Source organism: Auxenochlorella protothecoides (assembly GCF_000733215.1).
Source record: "Auxenochlorella protothecoides strain 0710 unplaced genomic scaffold scaffold97, whole genome shotgun sequence".
Taxonomy (NCBI): Eukaryota; Viridiplantae; Chlorophyta; class Trebouxiophyceae; order Chlorellales; family Chlorellaceae; genus Auxenochlorella; species Auxenochlorella protothecoides.
Window position 1 is genome coordinate 186,886 of NW_011934187.1, and position 20,417 is coordinate 207,302.

At 64.0% G+C, this 20,417-nt stretch overlaps 8 protein-coding genes across 8 annotated transcripts in view; 4 read left to right on the forward strand and 4 right to left on the reverse strand.

The window, feature by feature from the left end:
• Positions 1 to 307: 307 nt before the first annotated feature.
• Positions 308 to 2,163, reverse strand: F751_6818 (Aminomethyltransferase, mitochondrial; the record flags this gene model as incomplete). The annotated part of the gene is made up of 4 exons (XM_011398426.1): positions 308 to 940; positions 1,282 to 1,581; positions 1,765 to 1,895; positions 2,004 to 2,163. The coding sequence occupies 4 exons, from the start codon at positions 2,161 to 2,163 to the stop codon at positions 308 to 310; spliced, it is 1,224 nt and encodes a 407-aa protein (XP_011396728.1).
• Positions 2,164 to 2,675: 512 nt separating this feature from the next.
• On the forward strand, positions 2,676 to 3,288 carry F751_6819 (Protein PAM68, chloroplastic; the record flags this gene model as incomplete). The annotated part of the gene is made up of 2 exons (XM_011398427.1): positions 2,676 to 2,933; positions 3,094 to 3,288. 2 exons carry the CDS (start codon positions 2,676 to 2,678, stop codon positions 3,286 to 3,288), a joined length of 453 nt encoding a protein of 150 aa, XP_011396729.1.
• A 181-nt stretch (positions 3,289 to 3,469) lies between these two features.
• Positions 3,470 to 8,897, reverse strand: F751_6820 (NADPH oxidoreductase A; the record flags this gene model as incomplete). The annotated part of the gene is made up of 14 exons (XM_011398428.1): positions 3,470 to 3,709; positions 3,860 to 4,021; positions 4,205 to 4,283; positions 4,589 to 4,911; positions 5,083 to 5,227; positions 5,413 to 5,554; positions 5,749 to 5,838; positions 5,996 to 6,136; positions 6,337 to 6,527; positions 6,836 to 7,033; positions 7,162 to 7,459; positions 8,087 to 8,342; positions 8,543 to 8,656; positions 8,796 to 8,897. 14 exons carry the CDS (start codon positions 8,895 to 8,897, stop codon positions 3,470 to 3,472), a joined length of 2,481 nt encoding a protein of 826 aa, XP_011396730.1.
• An 824-nt stretch (positions 8,898 to 9,721) lies between these two features.
• Positions 9,722 to 11,609, forward strand: F751_6821 (hypothetical protein; the record flags this gene model as incomplete). Its single annotated transcript, XM_011398429.1, has 5 exons — positions 9,722 to 10,022; positions 10,204 to 10,452; positions 10,907 to 11,016; positions 11,221 to 11,521; positions 11,593 to 11,609. 5 exons carry the CDS (start codon positions 9,722 to 9,724, stop codon positions 11,607 to 11,609), a joined length of 978 nt encoding a protein of 325 aa, XP_011396731.1.
• Positions 11,610 to 11,939: 330 nt separating this feature from the next.
• On the reverse strand, positions 11,940 to 14,253 carry F751_6822 (Carboxyl-terminal-processing protease; the record flags this gene model as incomplete). The annotated part of the gene is made up of 7 exons (XM_011398430.1): positions 11,940 to 12,263; positions 12,490 to 12,592; positions 12,800 to 12,951; positions 13,127 to 13,314; positions 13,462 to 13,658; positions 13,846 to 13,979; positions 14,098 to 14,253. The coding sequence occupies 7 exons, from the start codon at positions 14,251 to 14,253 to the stop codon at positions 11,940 to 11,942; spliced, it is 1,254 nt and encodes a 417-aa protein (XP_011396732.1).
• Positions 14,254 to 15,024: 771 nt separating this feature from the next.
• Positions 15,025 to 16,310, forward strand: F751_6823 (hypothetical protein; the record flags this gene model as incomplete). The annotated part of the gene is made up of 5 exons (XM_011398431.1): positions 15,025 to 15,057; positions 15,186 to 15,290; positions 15,482 to 15,559; positions 15,661 to 15,794; positions 16,016 to 16,310. 5 exons carry the CDS (start codon positions 15,025 to 15,027, stop codon positions 16,308 to 16,310), a joined length of 645 nt encoding a protein of 214 aa, XP_011396733.1.
• A 527-nt stretch (positions 16,311 to 16,837) lies between these two features.
• On the forward strand, positions 16,838 to 19,286 carry F751_6824 (Cell division protein FtsZ-like protein 1, chloroplastic; the record flags this gene model as incomplete). The annotated part of the gene is made up of 8 exons (XM_011398432.1): positions 16,838 to 16,993; positions 17,164 to 17,263; positions 17,378 to 17,463; positions 17,609 to 17,752; positions 17,971 to 18,108; positions 18,300 to 18,449; positions 18,621 to 18,884; positions 19,155 to 19,286. 8 exons carry the CDS (start codon positions 16,838 to 16,840, stop codon positions 19,284 to 19,286), a joined length of 1,170 nt encoding a protein of 389 aa, XP_011396734.1.
• Positions 19,287 to 19,853: 567 nt separating this feature from the next.
• F751_6825 (hypothetical protein) overlaps positions 19,854 to 20,417 on the reverse strand; it is a gene marked incomplete at both ends in the record, with an annotated part of 2,183 nt that continues 1,619 nt past the window's right edge. The window contains one exon of the mRNA XM_011398433.1: positions 19,854 to 20,402. Within this exon, the coding sequence (XP_011396735.1) occupies positions 19,854 to 20,402 (549 nt within the window). The remainder of the gene's footprint in view (positions 20,403 to 20,417) is intronic.

Here is a 20,417-nt window from a genome sequence, read left to right on the forward strand (position 1 = left end):
TACTAATCTCAGTTGGGGATTTTCTGATGCGGATTAGCCCTGCTGCTCGGAGTATCTGCCGTGAAAACCACGATTACCGCGTTACAATATCATGCTTGCTTTCTTGCGGAGCGCAGGATTATGCCAGGGAGGTCACAGTATGGGGCAATCGTCGTGGGGTTAAGGAAGGGCGCAGGGGTGGTAAGGCAGCGCGGCGCGAGCACCACAAGCTGGCTGCGCCCAGTGCGAGGCATCCCTCGTGCCGCAAACGCCAGGCCAGCACGCCCAGCTCTGTGCCTCAGCACCCTCTGCGCTGATCCCCAGCCCCTCAAGCGCCCTTGTAGTAGCGGTTGGGCACAAAGGGCATCTTGGCGACTACGGCGTCGTAGGGCTTGCCGCGCACCACCACCTTGAGCTCCGTCCCCGCCTTGCCCAGCGCTTTCTCCACGTAGCCCATGGCCACGTTCTTCTTCAGGCAGGGGCTGTGGGCGCCGGAGGAGATCTCGCCCACGGTGCGCCCCTCCCCGTCCAGGATGGGGCTGTGCTGGCGGGCGGGGGGCCCCGAGGAAAGCAGGCCCACGCGGCGCTGCTTGACGCCGTCGGCCAGCTGGCGCTTGATCACCTCCCCCCCCAGGAAGGAAAAGTCCTCACGCCGCCGCTTGCCGATGGTCCAGGTCAGGCCCGCCTCCACGGGCGTCACGTCCTCGTTCAGGTCGTTGCCGTAGAGGCAGAGGCCCGCCTCCAGGCGCAGCGAATCGCGCGGGCCCAGTCCGCACAGCCGCACGCGGTCGTCGGAGACGAAGGCGGTGGCCAGGTCGACGGCGCGGTCGGCGGGGATGGAGAGCTCGAACCCGTCCTCGCCCGTGTACCCGGAGCGCGCGATGTAGCACGGCACGCCCTTGACCTCGGCCTTGAGCAGGGAGCCGAAGTAAAGCTTGCTCAGGTCCTCCTTCACCAGCGGCTGTGTGTGTTGGTGTGTGTGGGTGGGGGAGGGGGGGGAGGAGTTGAAGGGAGGAGGGGGCGTTGCGGGTGGGAAATGGAGAAATTGTTGGGAAAGGGGGCAATGGACCAGGTAAGGTATGCTGGAGCCACACAGGCATATGAAGCCATCTGATTCAAATCGGACTACATTCCAGGTGCAGGATGGGACCTGGCCTGTTTCACACACACCTGCTGCTACATCCCTCTGACAAAGCGGATCCCGCTGACACGCAAACACCGCCAACCAACCCGCCTGCCCACCCCCTCACTCAACCACCTACCCCCTCAGTCAACCACCCACCCCCTCAGTCCCATCCGCACCTGCAGGACGTCCACAGCCTGAGGCCCCTGCAGGGCCAGCAGGGACTTGTCATCCATGACCTCGAGGGTGAGGTCCCCGGAGAAGTCGTCCAGGTGCTTGCGCAGGTGTGCCAGGTCCTTGTCACGGCAGCCGGCGTTCAGTACCAGGTACAGCTCATCCTCGGCGATCCTGGTGACGATGGTGTCGTCGATGATGCCGCCAGATTCGTTGGTGAGCACGGAGAGGGTGCCAGTGCCGTCCTTGAGCCCCGCGATGTCGCCCACCACGAGCTTCTCGATCCAGGGGATGGCATCCTTGCCCTGCGGGGCAGGGACATGTTTCAAGGGGATCAGCAGGGCTGGCATAGGGGACATGAGCTACTTTAATGGTTCATGTTCATTGTGAGGATGCTGGAAGAAAGGCATGCCTGCGCATGTGACGCCAGCATCGCCGAGAAGATGCCGGGGCATCGCGTGGTCACTCCACCACTCCCTCCGACCCACCTTGAGGGTCACTCCGCACATGTGGGACACATCGAACAGGGAGGCACTGTTCCGGCAGTGCAGGGTGGAGTCGATGATGCTGTCCTTATACTGGATCGGCATGGACCAGCCCGCGAAGGGCACCATCTTGCCTGGATGCGTGGTGAGCAGTGGGTGTGGGTGACATGCCCGAGACCCAGGGCAGGCCGTGAGCGCAGGTACTTGTGTTCATAAAACCACCCCGGGCCCCCCGTACGCACCTCCATGCTCCACATGGAAGTCATAGAGAGGGGTTTTCTTCAGGGAGGCATCATCGGCGAAGAGGCGGGTGGAGGTTGCCAAGCACGGGACCGCGGGCTTGGTGCCGACGCCTGCAGCACTCGCACACCTGAGCAAGCTAGAAGCTACCTGTCGCCTCATAATTGAGAGATCGCGGACGTGCCTTCGAATCGGGGTTTGGTGGGAGGGGCCTGTGTGGGGCCAGATAAACAGATAACCAGTCTTCCGTCCTTTCGATCCGGTGGCTATCGATCGCGGGGAGAGGGGCGCCCGGATGACAGGCGGACAGGCCTGCACCCATGATACGATGGGGCATGGAGCGAATGTCCCACACGATGATACCCATGGAAAGATGCTGTCAACATGCATGGGCGACCCGTGGCCTCGTCCGGGGACCACGGGCCGGACCTGATGGACTGTCGCTGCCCAGGCTATCTCCCCGCACCCATGCACGACCTGCAGCCAGCAAGCGACCTGGGCCCACCAAAGACGAGGTGCGCGCCATGGCTGGGGCCCAGGTGCGGGAATTTGTGTTGGATTCTCTTCCGATCTCCTGCTCATGGCAAGAGCATAGGCCGGTGAGCATTTGTCTTTCGGGACCGACTGCACGTCCTGATACCACCTTACAATGACAATCAGTCAGCAGCGACACCATGCAGGCCGACCTTACTTATTCCATCCTCGTGCTTGCTCCTCAGGAGAGGGAGGTTCCCTTGGGAAAGGCTGGAGGGTTGAAGAAGGTGGCAGTGACCCGTCCAATCGGCTCCCCCCCCCCTGACGAGGCGGAGGACACCAGCAGGCTCGCCGTCCCCCAGGAGGTCACAGACCGCATGCTGCGCCGCATCCTCACCTTTGCAGGGCTGCCCGTGGCTGTTTCCATCCTCTTCCTCCCCCTATTCTACTTCCTCAAGGTATGTGCCAAGTGCTTGGGTTGACTTACCCTCGCCACCACATGCGGCTGGGCATGCAGGCCCCCGCCTGCATGCCAGAGTATCACCAACGCCCCGCAAGACTGTCGCTGCACTCCGAACAGGCTGCCCCCTCCCTCCTCCATGTGCAACATGCATGCAGGTGACACAAGGCTTCGAAATTCCGCTGCCGGCGGTCTACTTCATCCAGAGCCTGGGCTTTGGCGGTGGCCTGTTTGGAATCTCCTACGGCATCCTGTCGGCCAGCTGGGACCCCTCGCGGCCGGGCAGCACCCTGGGAGCCAACGAGTTCCAGGCCAACCTCCCCATCCTCCTGGAGTACCTCCGACGGAAGTGACCGGCTGATTCGGAGATGTGCTGTCCCTTGTTTGCCCAGGCGAAATCTGGCTCGTGAAGCCAGTCACTGCTGAGCTCGGAGGCGGCGTTTGTTACAGGGACTCATGCTGCGGCTTCTCCTCTGGTTTGCGCGTCCCGTCGCTCAGGAGACGATCAAAACCCCTCCTCAGCCGACTTTCGATTCAGAACCAGACGTCGCGCTGGTACCGCCCCTCCCGCGTCATGCCGTCCAGCACCTGCCTGGCCTCCTGCGGGGTCCTGGCAGAGTGCTGGGCGATGACGCCGAGCAGCGCCTCCTCCACCTGCCCGGCCATGGCGGCCGCGTCCCCGCACACGTAGAAGTGGCCGCCGGCTTGCAGCGCGGCCCACACCATGGCCCCCGCCTCCACCAGCCGCTGCTGGACGTACACCTTTTTTTCCGGCTGCACAGGGAGTGAATGGGGTTTGGAGGTGCAGTGACTCTTGCATGGAATCAAGGGGCATGGAAAAACAAGTGCTGTAACACCGCCGTGCAAAGTGAGTGCGAGGCACATGGCCTCAGGCACATCCCCACCACCACCGGCCTCCCTCACATCTTCACGGGAGAAGGCAGTGAAGAGCTGGATGCTGCCCTCCTGAGCCCAGGCCTCCAGCTGGGAACCATACAGATAGTCCTGGTCCCGCCTCCGGCACCCGAAGAAGAGCAGCGCCTCGCCCAGGGCGCCAACAGAGGGCTTGGCCAACAACCGTCGCTCCTGGCACAGGTACAGGAGGGTGAGGCTTTGAGCGTTGAACATGGGGCGGCAGGGACAAGGGTTACTGGGGCATGGGGCAGCTCAGGAGGCCCAGCCTAGGTGGGTTTGTTGCTCGGCAGGCGACGGCGGGCGAGGCACTGTGGCCGGCCCAACTGCAACCACCTGCTCAATATCCGAGCGCACCATGAGGAAAGAGCGGAAGGGCGCGAGCCCTGTGCCGGGCCCCACCATCACGATGGGCTTGGATGGGTCAGAGGGCAACCTGGGCAGAGGACGGGGGGTGGTATACTTTGTTGGTGCTAGAGGGGGGCTGCATGGTTTTTAACGAGGTCGATTCTTGCAAGACAAGGAGTGCATGCGCCCCTCCCAAGCCTCGAACTCCTTGACTCAGCAACAAGCCCATCGCAGGTGGCAGAATTGCCCCGGTCAAAGTTATGCACCCTTCTCTTACGACCCCTGTCCAGAAGAGGCAGAAACAATCCCCATCCGCCCGCAGTCCCGTCCACTGTGGTCCATCCCCTCAATCACACGCCCCGCCCCCCGCCTCCGGCCCCCCTCCACACTAACCTGAAGTCGGGGTTGGTGTGGATGTAGATGGGCAGGGCCGCGCCCGGGCCCAGCCGCTCCGCCAAATCCGTGGAGGCCACACCCAGGCGCTCTGCGCCCAGCGACTCGTACCGCACCACGGCCACGGTGGCCTGCACCCCCGCCGCGCCCTCCAGCTGGGAGGAGGAGATGGAGTAGAGGCGGGGCGCCAGCTGGCGCAGCGTGCCCAACACGTCGGCCGGCCGGGGGCGGGCCGGGCGGAAGTCGGCGAGCACGTCGATGACATGGCGGGGGGCCAGGTAGGCCTCTGCCCGCTCAGCGTCGCCCAGGAAACCGGCCAGCAGCTGCAGGATGTCGAGGAGGGATGCTTTAGGGAAGGAGAGAGGGGCGGGTCCTCGCAGGGGGATGTACTGGGCGACGAGGCATGCTGCAGTCATTGAGGGTCCAGCATGGCCAGGGTCGTAACGCGGCATCCCAGAGTCTTACATACCACACGCATCACCCGGCCCTCTCACGTCGAGCTTGTCGGCCAGGCACCCTACTACGCAGGCAGCCGAGCCGTCAGCTGCATCCCCTCCGCAGCTGCTGCCGTCGGTGCCGCAGCCCGGTTTGCCCTGCAGCGAATCCCTCAGCAGCGCAAACAGCTCCGTCCTCGGCTGCCTGCTCGTGGGTGTGAAGGAGACATGTGGCTCAGGACACGTGCAGCTCTGAGCAGGGAAGCTGACGGGACGCTTACTGCTGTGTGAAAACTAGCAGGCATACGGCAAGAGTCCTTTGGGTTGCTGTTACGAGTGCATCCGAAAATGCCTGGAACACAGCTCTACCCCACCAGGACCCTGTGCTACCTGAGGTCATAGCAGCGGGTGAGGGCATCCCGCAGCGTCATGGATGTGGCACCTTCTGGGAGCCGGGGGTCGGTGTAGTGCCACTTGGGCACCTGGACGAGCAGGTCCCCCTTTGCACCCAGCGCCAAGACCAGATCCTCCACTGCCTGCGGCAGGGAAGGGAGGAGAGAGGTGGGAGGGAGGTGTGCACCACAGAAGATCGCGATGGCCCACATCATACAATCGCCGCGCGATGCCAAGCAATAGCCGTGGCGGCCAGCACCTGCCGGCCAAGTACTACACAAAATCGCCCAGCTGCTGCACGCCCGCTGAGCAAACTACCAGCCCCGTCAGCACGCGCCTGCGGGTCGTTGGAGGGCCACACGCCCAAGGCGTCTCCGGGCAGGTACTGCAGGCCCGACTCCCCCAGGCTGATCTCGACACGGACTGGGAGGGAGGGCGGGGTGGCTGTGAGTTGCACCGACGCGGCCTTGCCACACAAGCATCCTGAAACCTCAGAACCGCAGCCAGCAATGAATCCCTGGGCAGATCCCACCTGCACAACAATCTCATCACCAGCACCTTTCAAAGCTTCACACATTACCTGTGTTCTTGTCATCCGGGCCCCGGAGCGCGCACAGACCCTCCACAGCCGAGACCGTGGCCAGGTACGGCCTGTTCCTGCTCCACCCTTTCCTCTTGGTCTGCCCACTCCCCAGCTCGGGGCTGAGGAAGGCCAGGGCGTCTGCATGGTCGTCATGGAGGAGCGCGGGGGCTGTGGAGGCAGCTTGGAGAGCACTGTGAGGGCACAGGCCCTGCAATCCGTCACTACATGCATCCCTTGCGCGCCCCCTGGCCCTCCAGCCGCTGGCGCCCAGCCGCCGATGGCTCAGGAGCCAGGACAGTGGAGCCTCTACCATACACGCCCTCCAGAGTGCCACCCACCGCTTCCTTCCAGCTCCTCCACCGTCCGCAGGTCGAGAGTGCCCAGCGAGGAAATCACGGCATCGATCCAGGCATCCACCGCCGCATAGTCCTCCCTATTGATCTCGGCGCGGGGGGCGAAGCGCGTTCCCCCTGCCGACTCCAGCCAAGCGTCGATGGACCGCCCGCAGCGACAGAAGTGGGTGTAGGTGCTGTCAAGATGAAGGGGGAAATTGGTCTCAGCTGGAGGTCATTGGGACAAGGCTGCGCTCCACACACAATCAAGGCACCTACTCTGCGAAACAATGCAACGCAAAGCTGCGTCCCTGGTCGGCACAGAAAGGTGGAAAACCTGAAATGGGCGGTCTTTGCCACACCCTGCCCCTCTCCACCGGTCCGTCCATGTCTCTGTCTCCTGCAATTCCCACCTGCCCTCAGTGAAGCCCTCCCCGAGACCCGTGCCCACATTTTCAACCCACCCCCGGATGACCCCACCAGGGGTCCCAGCCACAAAGCTCACGTGTCGCCCAGGGCGCAGACGGAGAAGGGAACCCCTTTGAATTCGGCGGCCTCCAGGGACGCCAGCCATGCGCAGAAGCCGCGCGCCTCTGCCGGCGGCACGCCGTCTCCCTGCGTTGAGCAGACCACCGCCAGTGCCTGCTGCTTGGTCAGCGGGGGCACGCCCTCGGCGTGGTCTGCCATGTCCAGCACCACCGGCCTGCGAGAAAGGGTTTGCAGGGCGGCCTCGAGCCACAAGGAGCACCTCACACTGGGACATGTTACTTCTCGTCAATCGAAATCATGGAGGGTCAAGGTGCATCCCCCTTGAGTCCCTCATGCGCTCACCAGTACCCCTCGCCCGCTTCCCGAAGCCTGTCAGCCAGCCGCTCTGCGATCTCCTTGGAAAAGCCGTACTCCGTGCCAAACACGATGGTGACGGGCCGGGCGGTGGGCGGTGCGCTCTCTGCCTCGCCAGATGCGCTGCCGGCCTCAGCATGGTCCTGAGACTTGAAGGCGGCAGCTCGCAGGTACGCCTCGAAGCTGGTCTCTTCAAAGGTTTGTGGGGCGGGGACCCCATGGGTGGGCACCCCCACGCTCAGGTCACGGAGGTAGGCGCCGAAGCCGGTCTCCTCCGGCCCAGCCACTGGGGGGCGCGCGGGGCGTGTCAGGTAGTACAACAGTGCCCCCGCGCCCAGTCCAGCACCAGCCATGGATGCATAATGGTCAGATAGACCCATGCTGGGGCGTGGCGCCTGCTCCAACTCCTGACCACTCCTCGTGGGCTACCCCCAGGCGAACACCTGCCGTGCTCGACTCGAGGCCTGAGTGGGCCACCGAGTCCCTACCACATGTAATGACTGTGATCTCAGGATGTTTCCTTGTACTCATGTAGGCATACCGGATTGAAAACATTGGTCGCAGCGCCTTGCGCCCGAAATTCAGACTTCGTGCTTTGCATGCGGTGGGAGGTGTTGATCGAGAGTACGTCAAATATGTTACACAAGAGCTTCCTGGATTGTTCTGCCTCTCCGTTCGACCTGATACAGTGGGAAGCAGGGTAAATAACCAGGACCGTAATCCCATTGGCAGCCCCATCATGCAAGCAGCGCCACAGCAGCACAAATCCCAGCGAGTGAGAACTCTCCAACGAGCACTCCTGGTGATCGAAAGCCCTGCAGAGGGGGGAGATGGCAACTTGATGTTACTGTGGAAGCCATGATGCTGCTAAATGCTTCACACACTAGGTGAAAGGCGATGTCTATCTCCTCACCCAATCCCACACGCCACTCCACTCTGCCTCCCTTCCAGCCTACCCAGAGTGGGAGCATCTCTACGTGCAGCCAGGACTGCACCGCTCCTCCCACCAGCGTCCCCAGCAAGAGTCCGGCCCCCGTGATGGCCACTGCCCTGCCCAGGCCCACTTTCTTCCTGTCTCGCAGAATGTATATGGCAGAGCCGGTGCCAAGGGCCAGCTGCAGCCCAGGAATGGAGTTGGCAGCAGCCAGGGCGTTGGGTTCAGTGAGGCCCTGAAGAAGGTGGCAGGAGTTGGAGCTGGGATGCTGTTGGGGCCAGGGCGAGCGCAGCTGGCATGCACGATTTGCCAATCTGAGAGTCCCAGCTGTGGCCTCGGCGAGCCGTCGCACTGCAGAGCAGGGCCCAGAAATGGAGATCGCCAGGCGACAGTGCCCTGCCCCGCTTCTTGCCTTCCCCACGTCCACCCTCGCACCTGGAGCAGGCTCCACGCGCCCAGGGCGACAAAGACGCCAACCACAGATGCCGTCTGGGTGTCACTCAATGTGCTGACGGTCGCAAACCCACCAGGCAGTGGCTGCGGCTTGCTCTGCGGCATGTTGAAGCGATCAAGGAGGATGACTAGGAGAGTGAGGCACAGGTATACTGCCAAGTCCACTTGGAAGGAAGGGAGTGTTTCCACAATACACGCGTTTGCATGACATCCCTCAGCCATGCCTCCCACTCACCCGCTCCTTGGACTTGGGCTTGGGACGAGGGCGCACGTCGGCATACTTGACCTTGTTTGGCACGGCAGTGTCCCCCGCCAGGCGGGTCCTCATCAGGTGCATGAACAGGGAATCATAGGCGCCCTCCACGCGCATGGCCCCTGCAGATCCTGGTGCGTGCTTTGCAAGCAAGCGATTCTTCGATCTATTTTGCAGATTCAAGGGTTGGGAAGGCGCGTGATGAGGTCGCAAGATCAGAACTCCATGCCGTCCACCTCGGAAGATCATGTGCTATGCTTACGCCAAGGGGCCGAGTCCGCCCGACTCTTGGGGGACCAGCGATGTCGCAAGAGCCCCTCTACTTGACACCATGGGTTCCAGAAACCCCACTTGAATCCCATATCAAGAAGACTTACCGAACAACTTCCTCGAAGGTTGCTCCCGTCGCCAGTCCGAGCACCATGTAGGCCTCGTCAGGGCTGAGGCTGGTCGATGGGGCTTCTGGGGACTCCCCATTGCTCGCATGAACCAGGCCAAGGCGTATCTTACGACCTGATGATGCTCTCGTTACATGCGTGCTGTCGAATTGCACCCCAGATCTGAAGAGCCATCCGTCCCTGTGAGGTCCACGGGCATGCAGGGCTCCATGCGAAAGCGTGACCCGGCATGCAGAGGCCTTGATCAAGGTCTGGCAGCGAGAGGTCAACCCCTGTGTCGCCATCATCTGGAGGATAGAAAGATCATGCACAATGTCCATCGGCTTCCTTGGCACCGATGATGTCGGATTGAATGGGAGGACTGCCCCGACACACGCAGCGAGAGAGCTACCATCGGCAGTACCCCCCCGGGCCCCGACCATCCGAATTTCGAAGTGAAAGCCTGGGCCAGTCGCCGGGTCTGAGATATTGCCGCCATTCCCGGCTCGTCTTAGGTTATTGTATGGCATAATGTCGGGCTTGGGTCTCAAGATCCCGCGCCTGGACCTGAGCAGCGCCTCCCCCGCCCGCTCTGACGCCAGCCCCCGCCCCTCCAACAACGCCTCGGCCCGGGGCAATGGCAGCTCTGCTCGATCACGGCTGCATGCCATCACGGAGCGGGTGCTCGCTGGATCCACAGGCGACAAAACCCCTCGCCTGAGCGCGAGGGGCTCCGGTATCAGTCGGCTCTCTGTCCGTGCCAGCAGCACGCAGCTCACGGACGCACCGCCCACCTCTCGCCGTGAGGGCAACACGTCCCGCCGCAGCAAGGGTAAGGCCCGGCTGCACTCGATGCTGGGGATCAGGGGTGTCCCTGAGAAATTGTCTGGGGGCGTCGTTCTGCAAAGTACTGCTTTGATGTGCTATCGTGACTGTGCGCCTCCGTATCGTTGCCTCTTGGGAACAAGAAGCACCCACTGCCGTCCCATTCCCTCCCACACCCCGATTCCCAGCGGAGGACAGCCTCACCACGGGCAGCGGCAGCGTCATGCAGCGCGCCACCTTCCTGGACGCCCTCATCACGGCCCGGAGGGCCAGCGGCGGCGTGCCCACCCCCCGTTCTTCAAATGCTGGCCCCGCCGCCACGGCCCCGCTGGTCACGCCCCTGCCCCCGCGGCTCGCGGTGGCCCACCTCACCTCCACCCCCGGCAGCCTGACCTCCCGCCCACCCCGCCTCGAGGCCGCACCCCGCGCCACACCGCGTGGGGCTGGCGCCGCCCTCACCTCCCGCGGCGTGGCAGGCGGCTCGTTCAGGGCAGGCGCCGCGCCCAGCCCCGCCCCCGCCGCCGCGGTGTCGGTGGGCCAGCTGGCCGAGCTGGCGGCCAGAAGGCGCGCCGCGGCGGCACAAGCGCTGGAGCTGCAGGCGGCGGCCGCCGCGGCGCGCTCCGCGTCCGCCGCCCGGAAGGCCGACCTGGCCGACATGGGTGAGGGGGAGTTTGACGCGCTGTGAGAGGGAGTGGGTCTTGGTCTGGGGGCATGGCAGCCGCGGCAGGTGCTGTTCCAAGGGCCGGGCTCGACCGCGCTGCGATGTTGCGCCTCTGGGCGAACCAACGGGGGCAGTGGTGCGCCCATCCACACAGAATTGCCGTGCCGCAGTTGCCCTCGCTCCATCTGCCACCCTGCAAAACCACCCGCCCCTGGTCCCTTCCGCAACAGAGGTGGCACACACCGCTCTGGCTGCTGAGCTGGCCAGTCTGCGCTGCAGCGCTGGGGAGGAAAGCGCCGCAGTGTTTGCTGCACGCAAGGCCCTTTTGGAGACAATGAAGGTGACACAAGGAATGCTTTTGGGGGGGGGGCCCTGGGGGAGTGTTGCCTGATGTCTGCGGAAAGTCAGCAACACGCTTATGCATGGGAATTCTCACGGAGAGAAATAGAATGGCATGGGTATAACTTGGCAGAGCAGCCGGCAGGCCCAAACAAACCAGGCTCAACCTCCCTCCACCTCCCCCTCCCTACCATCACTCTGCCAGGCGGCGGCGGCGCTGCTGCAGCTTGGGGACGTGCAGGCGGCGCTGGCCGGGGTCGCGCTGGAGGCGCCCCCGGCCGCCAGCCCCACCGGCACTCCCTTGGCCAACGGGCAGCGGGCCAGCTTCCGCGCGGGTTCCAGCGGGCCCGGACTCAGCCCCGGCGCCCTGCACAGCCTGGCATCCCTGGGCAGCAAGCTGAGCGCGGCGGAGTCGCTGCTGCTCGGCGGCGAGGAGGTGGATAGCGCGGAGTGCAGGCTGCAGGCGCTGCCGGAGAGGGCGGAGGTGGCGGCGGTGATCGCGCCGAGTGCCGTGCAAGGACGGGAGCCACGGCAGGAGGATCTCGAGCGCGCGGGGCCCGGGCGGGCAGCCGAGCAGGCGACCCAAGCTCCTGATCCGACGCCAGCGGCATCGACCTGAGCGCACATCGCTCCTGATTTCTGACCATTCGTAGATTGTTCACGGCGCACTATGCAAATGCCCTTTTGCTGGTGGTGTGCAGTCTGCGGTGGCACGCCTGCAACCCAGTGCTCGGCCCGCCATCCCTTTTTCCACCCAACCACCCCTTTGCATCGCGGCGGCACGCCTGTAATCTAGCTCTGCCCTTGGCCACCCATCAATTACCATGGAGGGGGCCCTTAGCACGGGAACACAGCAGGAGCTCGGGTCTGCAGCGAACCGCCGCCCACCGTCTGGAGGCTCCGACCGCGCCGTCAGCATGGCGCTCAGCGGGGCAGCTGGGCGAGGGCCGGTGTTGCACCACCCCCGCGGGACATGCCGTCGAGCAGCGCCCCCGGCAGCTTCCCGGCCCGCGCCAGGGCGCAGAAGCCCGCGGCGTTGTCCGGCACGCCGTCCAGGTCGGCTTCTACATCCGGCGCGATGCCCACGCGGTTGATGTCTCGCCCCGCCGGCGTCTGGTACCGCGCCACGGTGACCGCCAGGGCGGAGCCGTCGGACAGCGGCGTCAGCGTCTGCACAACGCCCTTTCCAAAGGTGCGCGCCCCGGCCAGCCTGCCCCGCCCCGAGTCCTGGACCGCGCCGGCCAGAACCTGGGCACAAAAGTGGAGGGGAGGAAAGGGGGAGTGTGGGGATGAGGAGGGGGGTGGCGACGCCGTGGTCCCCTGCCGTCCTGCACCCGGCGATGTGCTCTTTATGTTCCGAGCAGTGGCGATCTGGCCGTCGGCAGATCTGGAGACCTGGGCGGGCACGCGCATGGGCACGAAAAACTGGCGATCTTGTCCCCACCCCTCCCCAAAGCGCCCTCGCTCCACGCACCTCGGCGGCGCTGGCCGTCCGCGAGTTGACCAGGACGATGAGTGGAACCTTCTCGTCCAGCATCGCGCCGCCCTCCGCCTCATACCGCTCGCGCACGCCTTCGCTGTGGGGGTGGCACGCATGTGTGTGTGTGTGTATTTGTTCAGCATCAATGAGCAGGTGTACAGCATGGCAGGCGGAGTGCGGCGCCTACCCCCCCCCCTCCCCCCTCCCCCATGGTGCAGAGAATGATATTCCAGCAATGCTGTTTGACCAGGAGAGCAAAAACCCCTTCCCCTTGCAAAACACATCCACACCCACAGGCACGCACCTGTCGGCGATCAGGACGACCTCGGTGCCCTCGGCCAGGAGCTGCTGCGCCACCGCCACGCCCTGCGCAAAGACCCCCCCGCCGTTGTTCCTCAGGTCCATCACCAGCAGGGAAGGGGAGCCGGCCGCCAGCTTGGTGAGCGCTTCACCGCTCTGCGGGGTGGGCAGAGGGGGATTCTGGGGTCTGGAGGACTGCAGGCGCCGCGGCGCAGGCGCACTGGTTTGTGACCTTGGCGCTCAACAATGTAGGCAACCTTCTTCCTCACGCATTCAGAAACCCTCAGACTGCGCTCGGGGACCCCCACCACCTACCCCGCCATCCTTGCACCTGCTTGCCGGTCTGCTGGTTGAAGGCGGCGATGCGGAGGTAGGCGACGCCCCGCTCGCCGCCGCACGCCTGGTATTGGACCGGGGTGACCACCAGCCTCTCCCGCTGCAGGCTCAGCACGCGACGCCCACGCGAGGTCTGGACCTCCGCCTCCACGCCGCTCCCCGTCTCGCCCTGCAGCAGGGCACCTGTGGGGGTGGCATGGGAAGAAAGGGCGGAAATGAGGGGTCTCAGGTGCATGACACCGCGGTGCAGGCCCCGTCAGACCAGTCGCGGGATCGGCCAGCGCCACGATGAACTCCTCCCACTTGTGCACCACAGCAGTAGTCCCTTACCGATGGAGTAAAGGGACAGGCCCCCCGTCTCCCTGCCATCGATGCTCATGATGGTGTCCCCCGCTGCCACGCCGGCCCGGTCGGCGGGGCCGCCAGGCACGACGCTGAGCACCTCGGCGCGGCCGGTGGCCGACCCCGGATCGCTGCGGAGCCCCACCTCCACCCCGATGCCGGACAGCTGGCCGCTGGAGGCCCGTCTGCAGGTAGGGGGGGTCGGGTGGAATGAGGGGAAAGTCTTAACATGTCGAGCAGCGCCCAGGTTGGGCACTCATGCTCGATCCTGTCCGAGCTTGGGGTCGAGTTATGAACATCCTCCCTGATGGGCACACTGTGGAACTTCCCATCCTCCACACACCCATGCCAACAGGCTTGCACGCCGCATACTTGAGTGCTTCATACTGGTCAGGGCCGAGGTGGCGCGTGAAGGGGTCCCCCAGGGTGCCCAGCAGCTTCCGGATGGCGGCATACGCCTGCTCCCTGTCACCAAAAGACTCTGACTGCAGGAGCGACTCCCTAATCTGTTGGACGTGCATGCCGATGGGGGGGATGGACTCCGGGAATGCGGATCTCTAGGCAGCGCGATGCTCGAGTCGATGCCCTCCACCACACACCCCCATGACCTTCCTGTCACCTCACCTTGTACCAGTTCTGGCCATTGAATGTCTTGTCAACGTAGGCACGATCCACGGCCTTCCATGCCTCCAGGTAGAGGAGCTGGTTCTTGTTCACGGCATGTGCAGGGCTGGCACCGCTCAGCAGGATGACGCTGGCCAGGCCTGCGATGCCCAGCATGCCTCGCTGCAATGCTCGGTGAACGCTACTGAGCAGGATCTGTCCCGACGACTTATCACGCTTTGATATTGTTTGGCAATGATCAAGTAGAATGCCAGGCTTACGTGCGCATGCTACATGTTTTTGAAATCGACTTCGTACCCACCACAGGGCCTGTGCATGGGCGTATGTACATCGCGGAATGGGAGATGCGGGTCCCGGCACGACACAAGGGTGCATGCCTGGACTGCCAGGCATTGAAACCTCTGTGTCACATGAGAGGATGTAGGGCGAACAGGGATGCCGCGGACATCCCCAGGCCACTGATCTGGTTCACTGTGGTTTGTTTTGCGCGCATTGAGAAGATTGACTCGGATTGGATTCTGCGAATGATGAACGAGCCGGAGCGTCTGCCGGGATAATAGAGACAGCAAAGAAACCCATACAGGGCGTCCATTCCCACGAGACTAATTTCATCGTGCAAATACATCGCCAAGTGGTTCATCGGAGAGATGGTGGCCGTCGGCATCCATGCTCATGTCGTTCGCACCCTGCCCTCCCCTCGATGTAAGCGCTCGGAGCATCGCAGACCCTGCATGCATGCACATGATCATGCACATATTAAATCAGGTTATTGCGAGCGCGTCCAGCTGAACTCTCAAACATGCCAGCGCAGGCGGGATGGAGGGACGGCCTGCATGGGCCAGATCACCCCTGGGGAACTCGTGCACCCCCCGCGTGACGCCGTCCACGCTGAAGAGGAGTGTCTCGCGTCAGGCGGGCGGGCTCGAGATGGAGAACGCGCAGAAACGCTGGGAGAACCAGGTCTGTCGAATGATTAATCGACTGCCAAGGTGCCCAGCTGATTCTGCCACATGTTCCTTGTCGGAGCTGCACTGCTTGCCATGCAGCAGGGGTGCACACCCCTTCCCCCTGTCCCTCCTCCACGGCAGGTTCGCGACGGCAGGGTTCGGAATGTGCGTGCCAAGGAGGTCCCGGGTCTCCTGAAGGAAGGCTGGACCCTCCTGGACGTCCGACCATCCAGTGAGCTGGACAAGGTGCGTGCTGGAGCAGGCTGGTGTGGGTGGGAGAAGGACCAGTGGAGGATCACTGCTGGCTGCGCCATTTCTGTGATGAATGTGTCTAGCAGGCATTGAAAGCCATACTCCAGTCACCATGAATGAAGAAGATGAAGTTTTGGGCCCCCTGCAGCTCATGCATGCTGCGCACCCCCTCTCCCCACGCGCAGGCCCGTATCAAGGGGGCGGTGGAGGTGCCCTTGTTTGTCGTGGACGATGATATGAGCCCTGCGGGACTCCTGAAGCAGGTGGGTCCTGTCCAGGTCCTGGAGCCGTGAGCTTTCATTCGTTCACCGCCCTCAGCAGCACCATTTTCCACCGCCCCCACTCGCACCCCTCCACCCCGCAGGCGAGCGCCTTTGGCATGGGCGGCTGGTGGCTGGGCGGCAAGCACATGAAGCCGTACCCAACTTTCCTGGAGGAGGTGGAGGCCAAGGTGCCCAAGGACGCCTCCATCATTGTGGCCTGCCAGAAGGGATTGAGGTGAGGTGCAGTGTGAATGGTGGGTTGCTTGTGGACGTGACACAACCCCCCGCAACCCTTCCCAGCACCCACGATGAGGTCGGCCTTTGCGCACAGGATCGCGCCCATGCCTTGCGGCGCTACCTCGCAGACTTCCTGTTGCCCCCCGCACGCGACCCTCTCACCCCCTGTTGCCAACCTCCCGTCGCAACCCCAACCACCCTCATTTTCCTGCCACCAAGGTCGCTGGCGGCGTGCGAGGTGCTGAGCCGAGCGGGGTACCGCAGCCTGGCGTGGATCAACGGCGGCTACGACACGGCGCAGCCTGGGGAGTTGCCGGTGGAGGGCGACGTGGACGTGCGGCTGGCAGGCATCGGCGGCCTGTCGAGCGTGCTGGGCTGGACCGAGCCGCAGCGGGAGGGCCAGGGCGGCGGCTTTGCGGGCGGGTTCCAGAACATTCTCAAGGGCGTGGCGGTGATCCTGCTGCTGGACGTCCTGCTGTTCGGCTGGGAGCTGATCCAGGCCAGCAAGCAGTGATGCTCGGGTGGAGGGGAAGGACTGGGGGGAGGGAGGGCAAGTTCCAGCCTGCATTGCCTGCATCTCTATGCCGGGGCGGCCCATCGGCATGTGCAATTTTGTGAGTTGGGGGGGGCGCCGATGTACATCTGCATTCTCCCATCGGTCTCGTAAATGCATCGATCCAGGCCAGACAGGGGAGAGAAGCTCTCATTCGTGTTTACCTTTGATCCCCTGATGAGCGTGCGTTTCTGCCCTTTACTGCGGGGAGCCCTGATTGAATCCGGGGGAGGAAACGGGGGACAATATCCTGGGGAGCAGGGTGCAACATTCAAACTTCGAGCTTGAGGACCGAGAGCCATCGCATAAGCGCCGCTGTTCCCACCACCCCCGTACTTCGCGCAAGCATGCAGTCCGCTCATGCAACCTCACTCGGCCTGAGGGCCACGGGCGCACCGGGCCGATCGTCCCAGGCCCTCCCCACCCGGTCGGCTGCCAGTATGCGGGTGCACGCAGCAGCTCGGCAGGGATCATGGGCACCAAAGCCCATGCACCGCCCTCGATCACACATCGGCTTCGTTACCCAGGCATCGTATGGCTCCGGGAACTACGGCCCAGTGGGTGGCGACGCCAGGATCAAGGTCATCGGTGTGGGCGGTGGCGGTGGCAACGCCGTGAATCGCATGATCTCCAGCGGCCTGCAGGTGCGAGGGATGCGGTGGATGTCCCAGTGGCATGCTGAGATTGGGAGGGATGACACCTGACGTGTTTTGGGCCTGGAGATCGAGCTGGGCTGTTGTGAGCCCTCATGGCCGGCAGGCCTTGCACTGAGGCCGCTCGATGCAGTCGACCTCATACCCGCCATGACCCTCAGGGCGTGGAGTTCTGGGCTGTCAACACGGACGCCCAGGCCCTGGAGAGCCATCAGGCGCTCAACAAGCTGCAGATCGGGACCACCCTGACCCGCGGCCTGGGTGGGTTGGGGGGGATGTTTGGAGTTTGGCCCTGCTTCTGGGGGTCTCTGGCACCCTAGTTCAGCTGAAAGGCTGGGCTTGTGACATGAACGCGTCTCCCAACAAATCACGCAGGTACGGGTGGCAAGCCCGAGCTGGGGGAGGAGGCGGCGCAGGAGTCTCACCAGGAGCTGGCCTCGGCCGTCCAGGGCGCAGACATGGTGGGCTTCAATATGGAATGGGTTGGAAATTGTGAACAATGCTGGCTCCTGCACAATCAGGAAACGACATGGTCCTTGCAGCTCCATGCATGCCTCCTGACGGGCCAAACGCAAACTCACTTTTCAATACCAATCTCCCACCCAGGTCTTCATCACTGCCGGCATGGGGGGTGGCACTGGAACTGGAGCTGCCCCAGTGGTTGCACGGCTTAGCAAGGACCTGGGGGTGCTCACTGTGGGCGTCGTCACCTTCCCCTTCACCTTTGAGGGGCGGCGCCGGGCCGGGCAGGTGAGGACCTGGGGCTGTTCTTGTGGTTCTCGTTAATTGGGGGGGTGGGATGGGGGTCTACAGCCAGGCAAACCTTGTCAGTGGATGGCCATGCCCAGTATTCTTGATTCTCAGCCTGCAATGCTTTCTGGACCCCAGTGGTCCCTTTGAGGCTGCCCCCCTTGTCCCCAGGGGGGGCCCTAACCCCATGGTGTACCCTCTTTCCCCCACCCCCCCAGGCCACTGATGGCATCGACACCCTGCGCAAGAACGTGGACACCCTCATTGTCATCCCCAACGACCGTCTGCTTGATGTTGTGGGTGACTCCACCCCACTGCAGGACGCCTTCCTGCTGGCCGACGACGTCCTGCGCCAGGTGGGCGATAAGGAGGCGAGACGGTATTGCCCGACCATACCTTCTTTTATCGACTCTCGCCAGGAGATTGGGACGTCAGGGGGGCCCTGGGCTGGCCTCACAGCGCAGTTCAATGCAGCGTCTCATGTTGCCATGCCCATGGTATCAGATTTCCATGACTCATCTCAAAAGTATGAACCCCCTTCCCGCAGGGCGTGCAAGGCATCTCTGACATCATCACCATTCCCGGCCTGGTCAATGTCGACTTTGCCGACGTCAAGGCCATCATGTGCAACTCCGGGACCGCCATGCTGGGTGTGGGCGTGTCCTCTGGGAAGAACCGTGCAGAGGAGGCTGCCATGGTGAGTGGAGTGGCTTGGGGAGTGGGGTTTGGGGGGACCTGGAGTCTGCTGGCACCACATGCGCTGGGTTTCCACTGCAAGCGCTGCCTTTGATGGTATGAAATGGCTGATCTTGGTGAACCCTCACCTTCCCCTTTCCCCCCTTCCCCAATCCCCCCAACTCCGCTGCAGGCCGCCACCTCGGCCCCCCTCATCGAGCGCAGCATCGAGCGCGCCACGGGGATCGTGTACAACATCACGGGCGGGCGGGACCTGACGCTGCAGGAGGTCAACCGCGTCAGTGAAGTGGTCACCTCGCTCGCCGACCCCTCCGCCAACGTCATCTTCGGCGCGGTCATCGACGACGCGTATGAGGGCGAGATCCACGTCACCATCATTGCCACGGGGTTCAACCAGACCTTTGAGGACCAGCTGCTCAGCGGGCGCAGCGTGCTGGTGAGAATGTTGGTGAAGCGGGGGTGCTGTGTCCTTGGGGTGGCATGTCTAATCTGTCGGGGTTTGAGGGGGCCAGGTGGGTCCTTGGGGGATGAGGATTGAAGTGCGAGTATCAGCGGAGATTATGAGGGGTCAATGTGGCGAGGGGAGCAGCAATGGATGCGGGATCGCCCTGGGCCATGTCCTCTCGGGCCAGACCACCTTCCAGCAACATCCCCCTCTGCTCCTGACCCACATCCCTCCCCGCCCCTACATCATTCCATTCTGCAGCCTGCTCAACCCGACCTCTCCCGCGCATCCAACGCCAAATCCGGCAACGGACCCGCGTCGCGCCAGGCGGCCAACGGGCACGCATCCAGCCTCGGCGGCGGCGGCGGCGGCTTCCTGGGCCGCACCTGGTGAGCTGACAGACCATGGGGCCAGGGCTCGGCGTTCACGAACACCCACGGAAGTGTGGTATTGCCGTTCCAGTCCCTACCCCGGCCCCAGTCGCAGCCCTCGTCCTGTACTTTAGCTCGCTGTTCTGTTCCCCCTGCTGCTGGAAACCGCTGTGCCCTGCCTGCCCCGTACTCTCCCCGTCAACCCCCTTCGACCTGCATTAAGAAATCTGCGTTAAGTGGCCGCCGCGGGGGCGCAGAGGCAGCCGGGAGGGGGAAGGAGACGCTACAGGTCTGGTCAACAGCATTGCACCCTCGAGAGTGGAGGGGGCGATACGCAATGGAGCGGAAAGTGTTTGGTCGAGTATACTACCCACAATACAAAATGATGCCTAGCGAGGTGCGGAAGCACCGCAGACCTGCCACTCCATCAGCGGCGCCCTCCCTGCAGCAGCCCGACCCGCCAGGCCTGCAGGCTGACCAGCAGCATGTGCAGCAGGGCCAGCGCGGCTGCCGCCAGGAGGCGCAGGTGGGACGCGCGGGGGACGAGCGCCCGGGCCCGGCCGGCGCCGCGCCGCCCCCCGCCGCGCCGTCAGGCGGCGACCCAGGGTGCGGGCGTGAGATCCCAGGGCGTGCGCCGCACGGCCGCGTAGTGGCTGGACCAGTAGCATGCGCGTGGGGAGGTGAGCTCCCCGCGCGCGCCGTCGTAGACGAGCATGGGGCGCCAGTCGGCTGCGGGGCGGCCGCGGCGCCGCTGCTCGGCCGGGTACCCCAAGGGCCACTGCACGTAGCGCACGCCGTCCAGCTCAGCGTCCCAGCTGAAGTGGGTGTGGCCAAAGACGTGGGCGGCGGGGCGCAGGCGTGCGATGCGCGCGGCCAGGGGGTCGCTGCCCACCGCCTTGGCCAGGTTGGGGTGGTGCAGCATGCGCTTCTCTGGCAGCAGGCGCTGGTCCGGTAGGAAGTGGGAGAAGGTGATGAGCGGGGGCCGCACGCCGGACACGGCCTCCGCCGCGTCCAGCGCCGCCAGCACGCGCGCCGTGCCGGGGTCGTTGAGCGAGTCCATGTGCCACGCGATGGAGTCGTCGGCCGGGGTCAGACCAGGCACCGAGGACCACGTGCAGGCATGGAAGTCCATCATGATCTGGGAAAGGAGGAA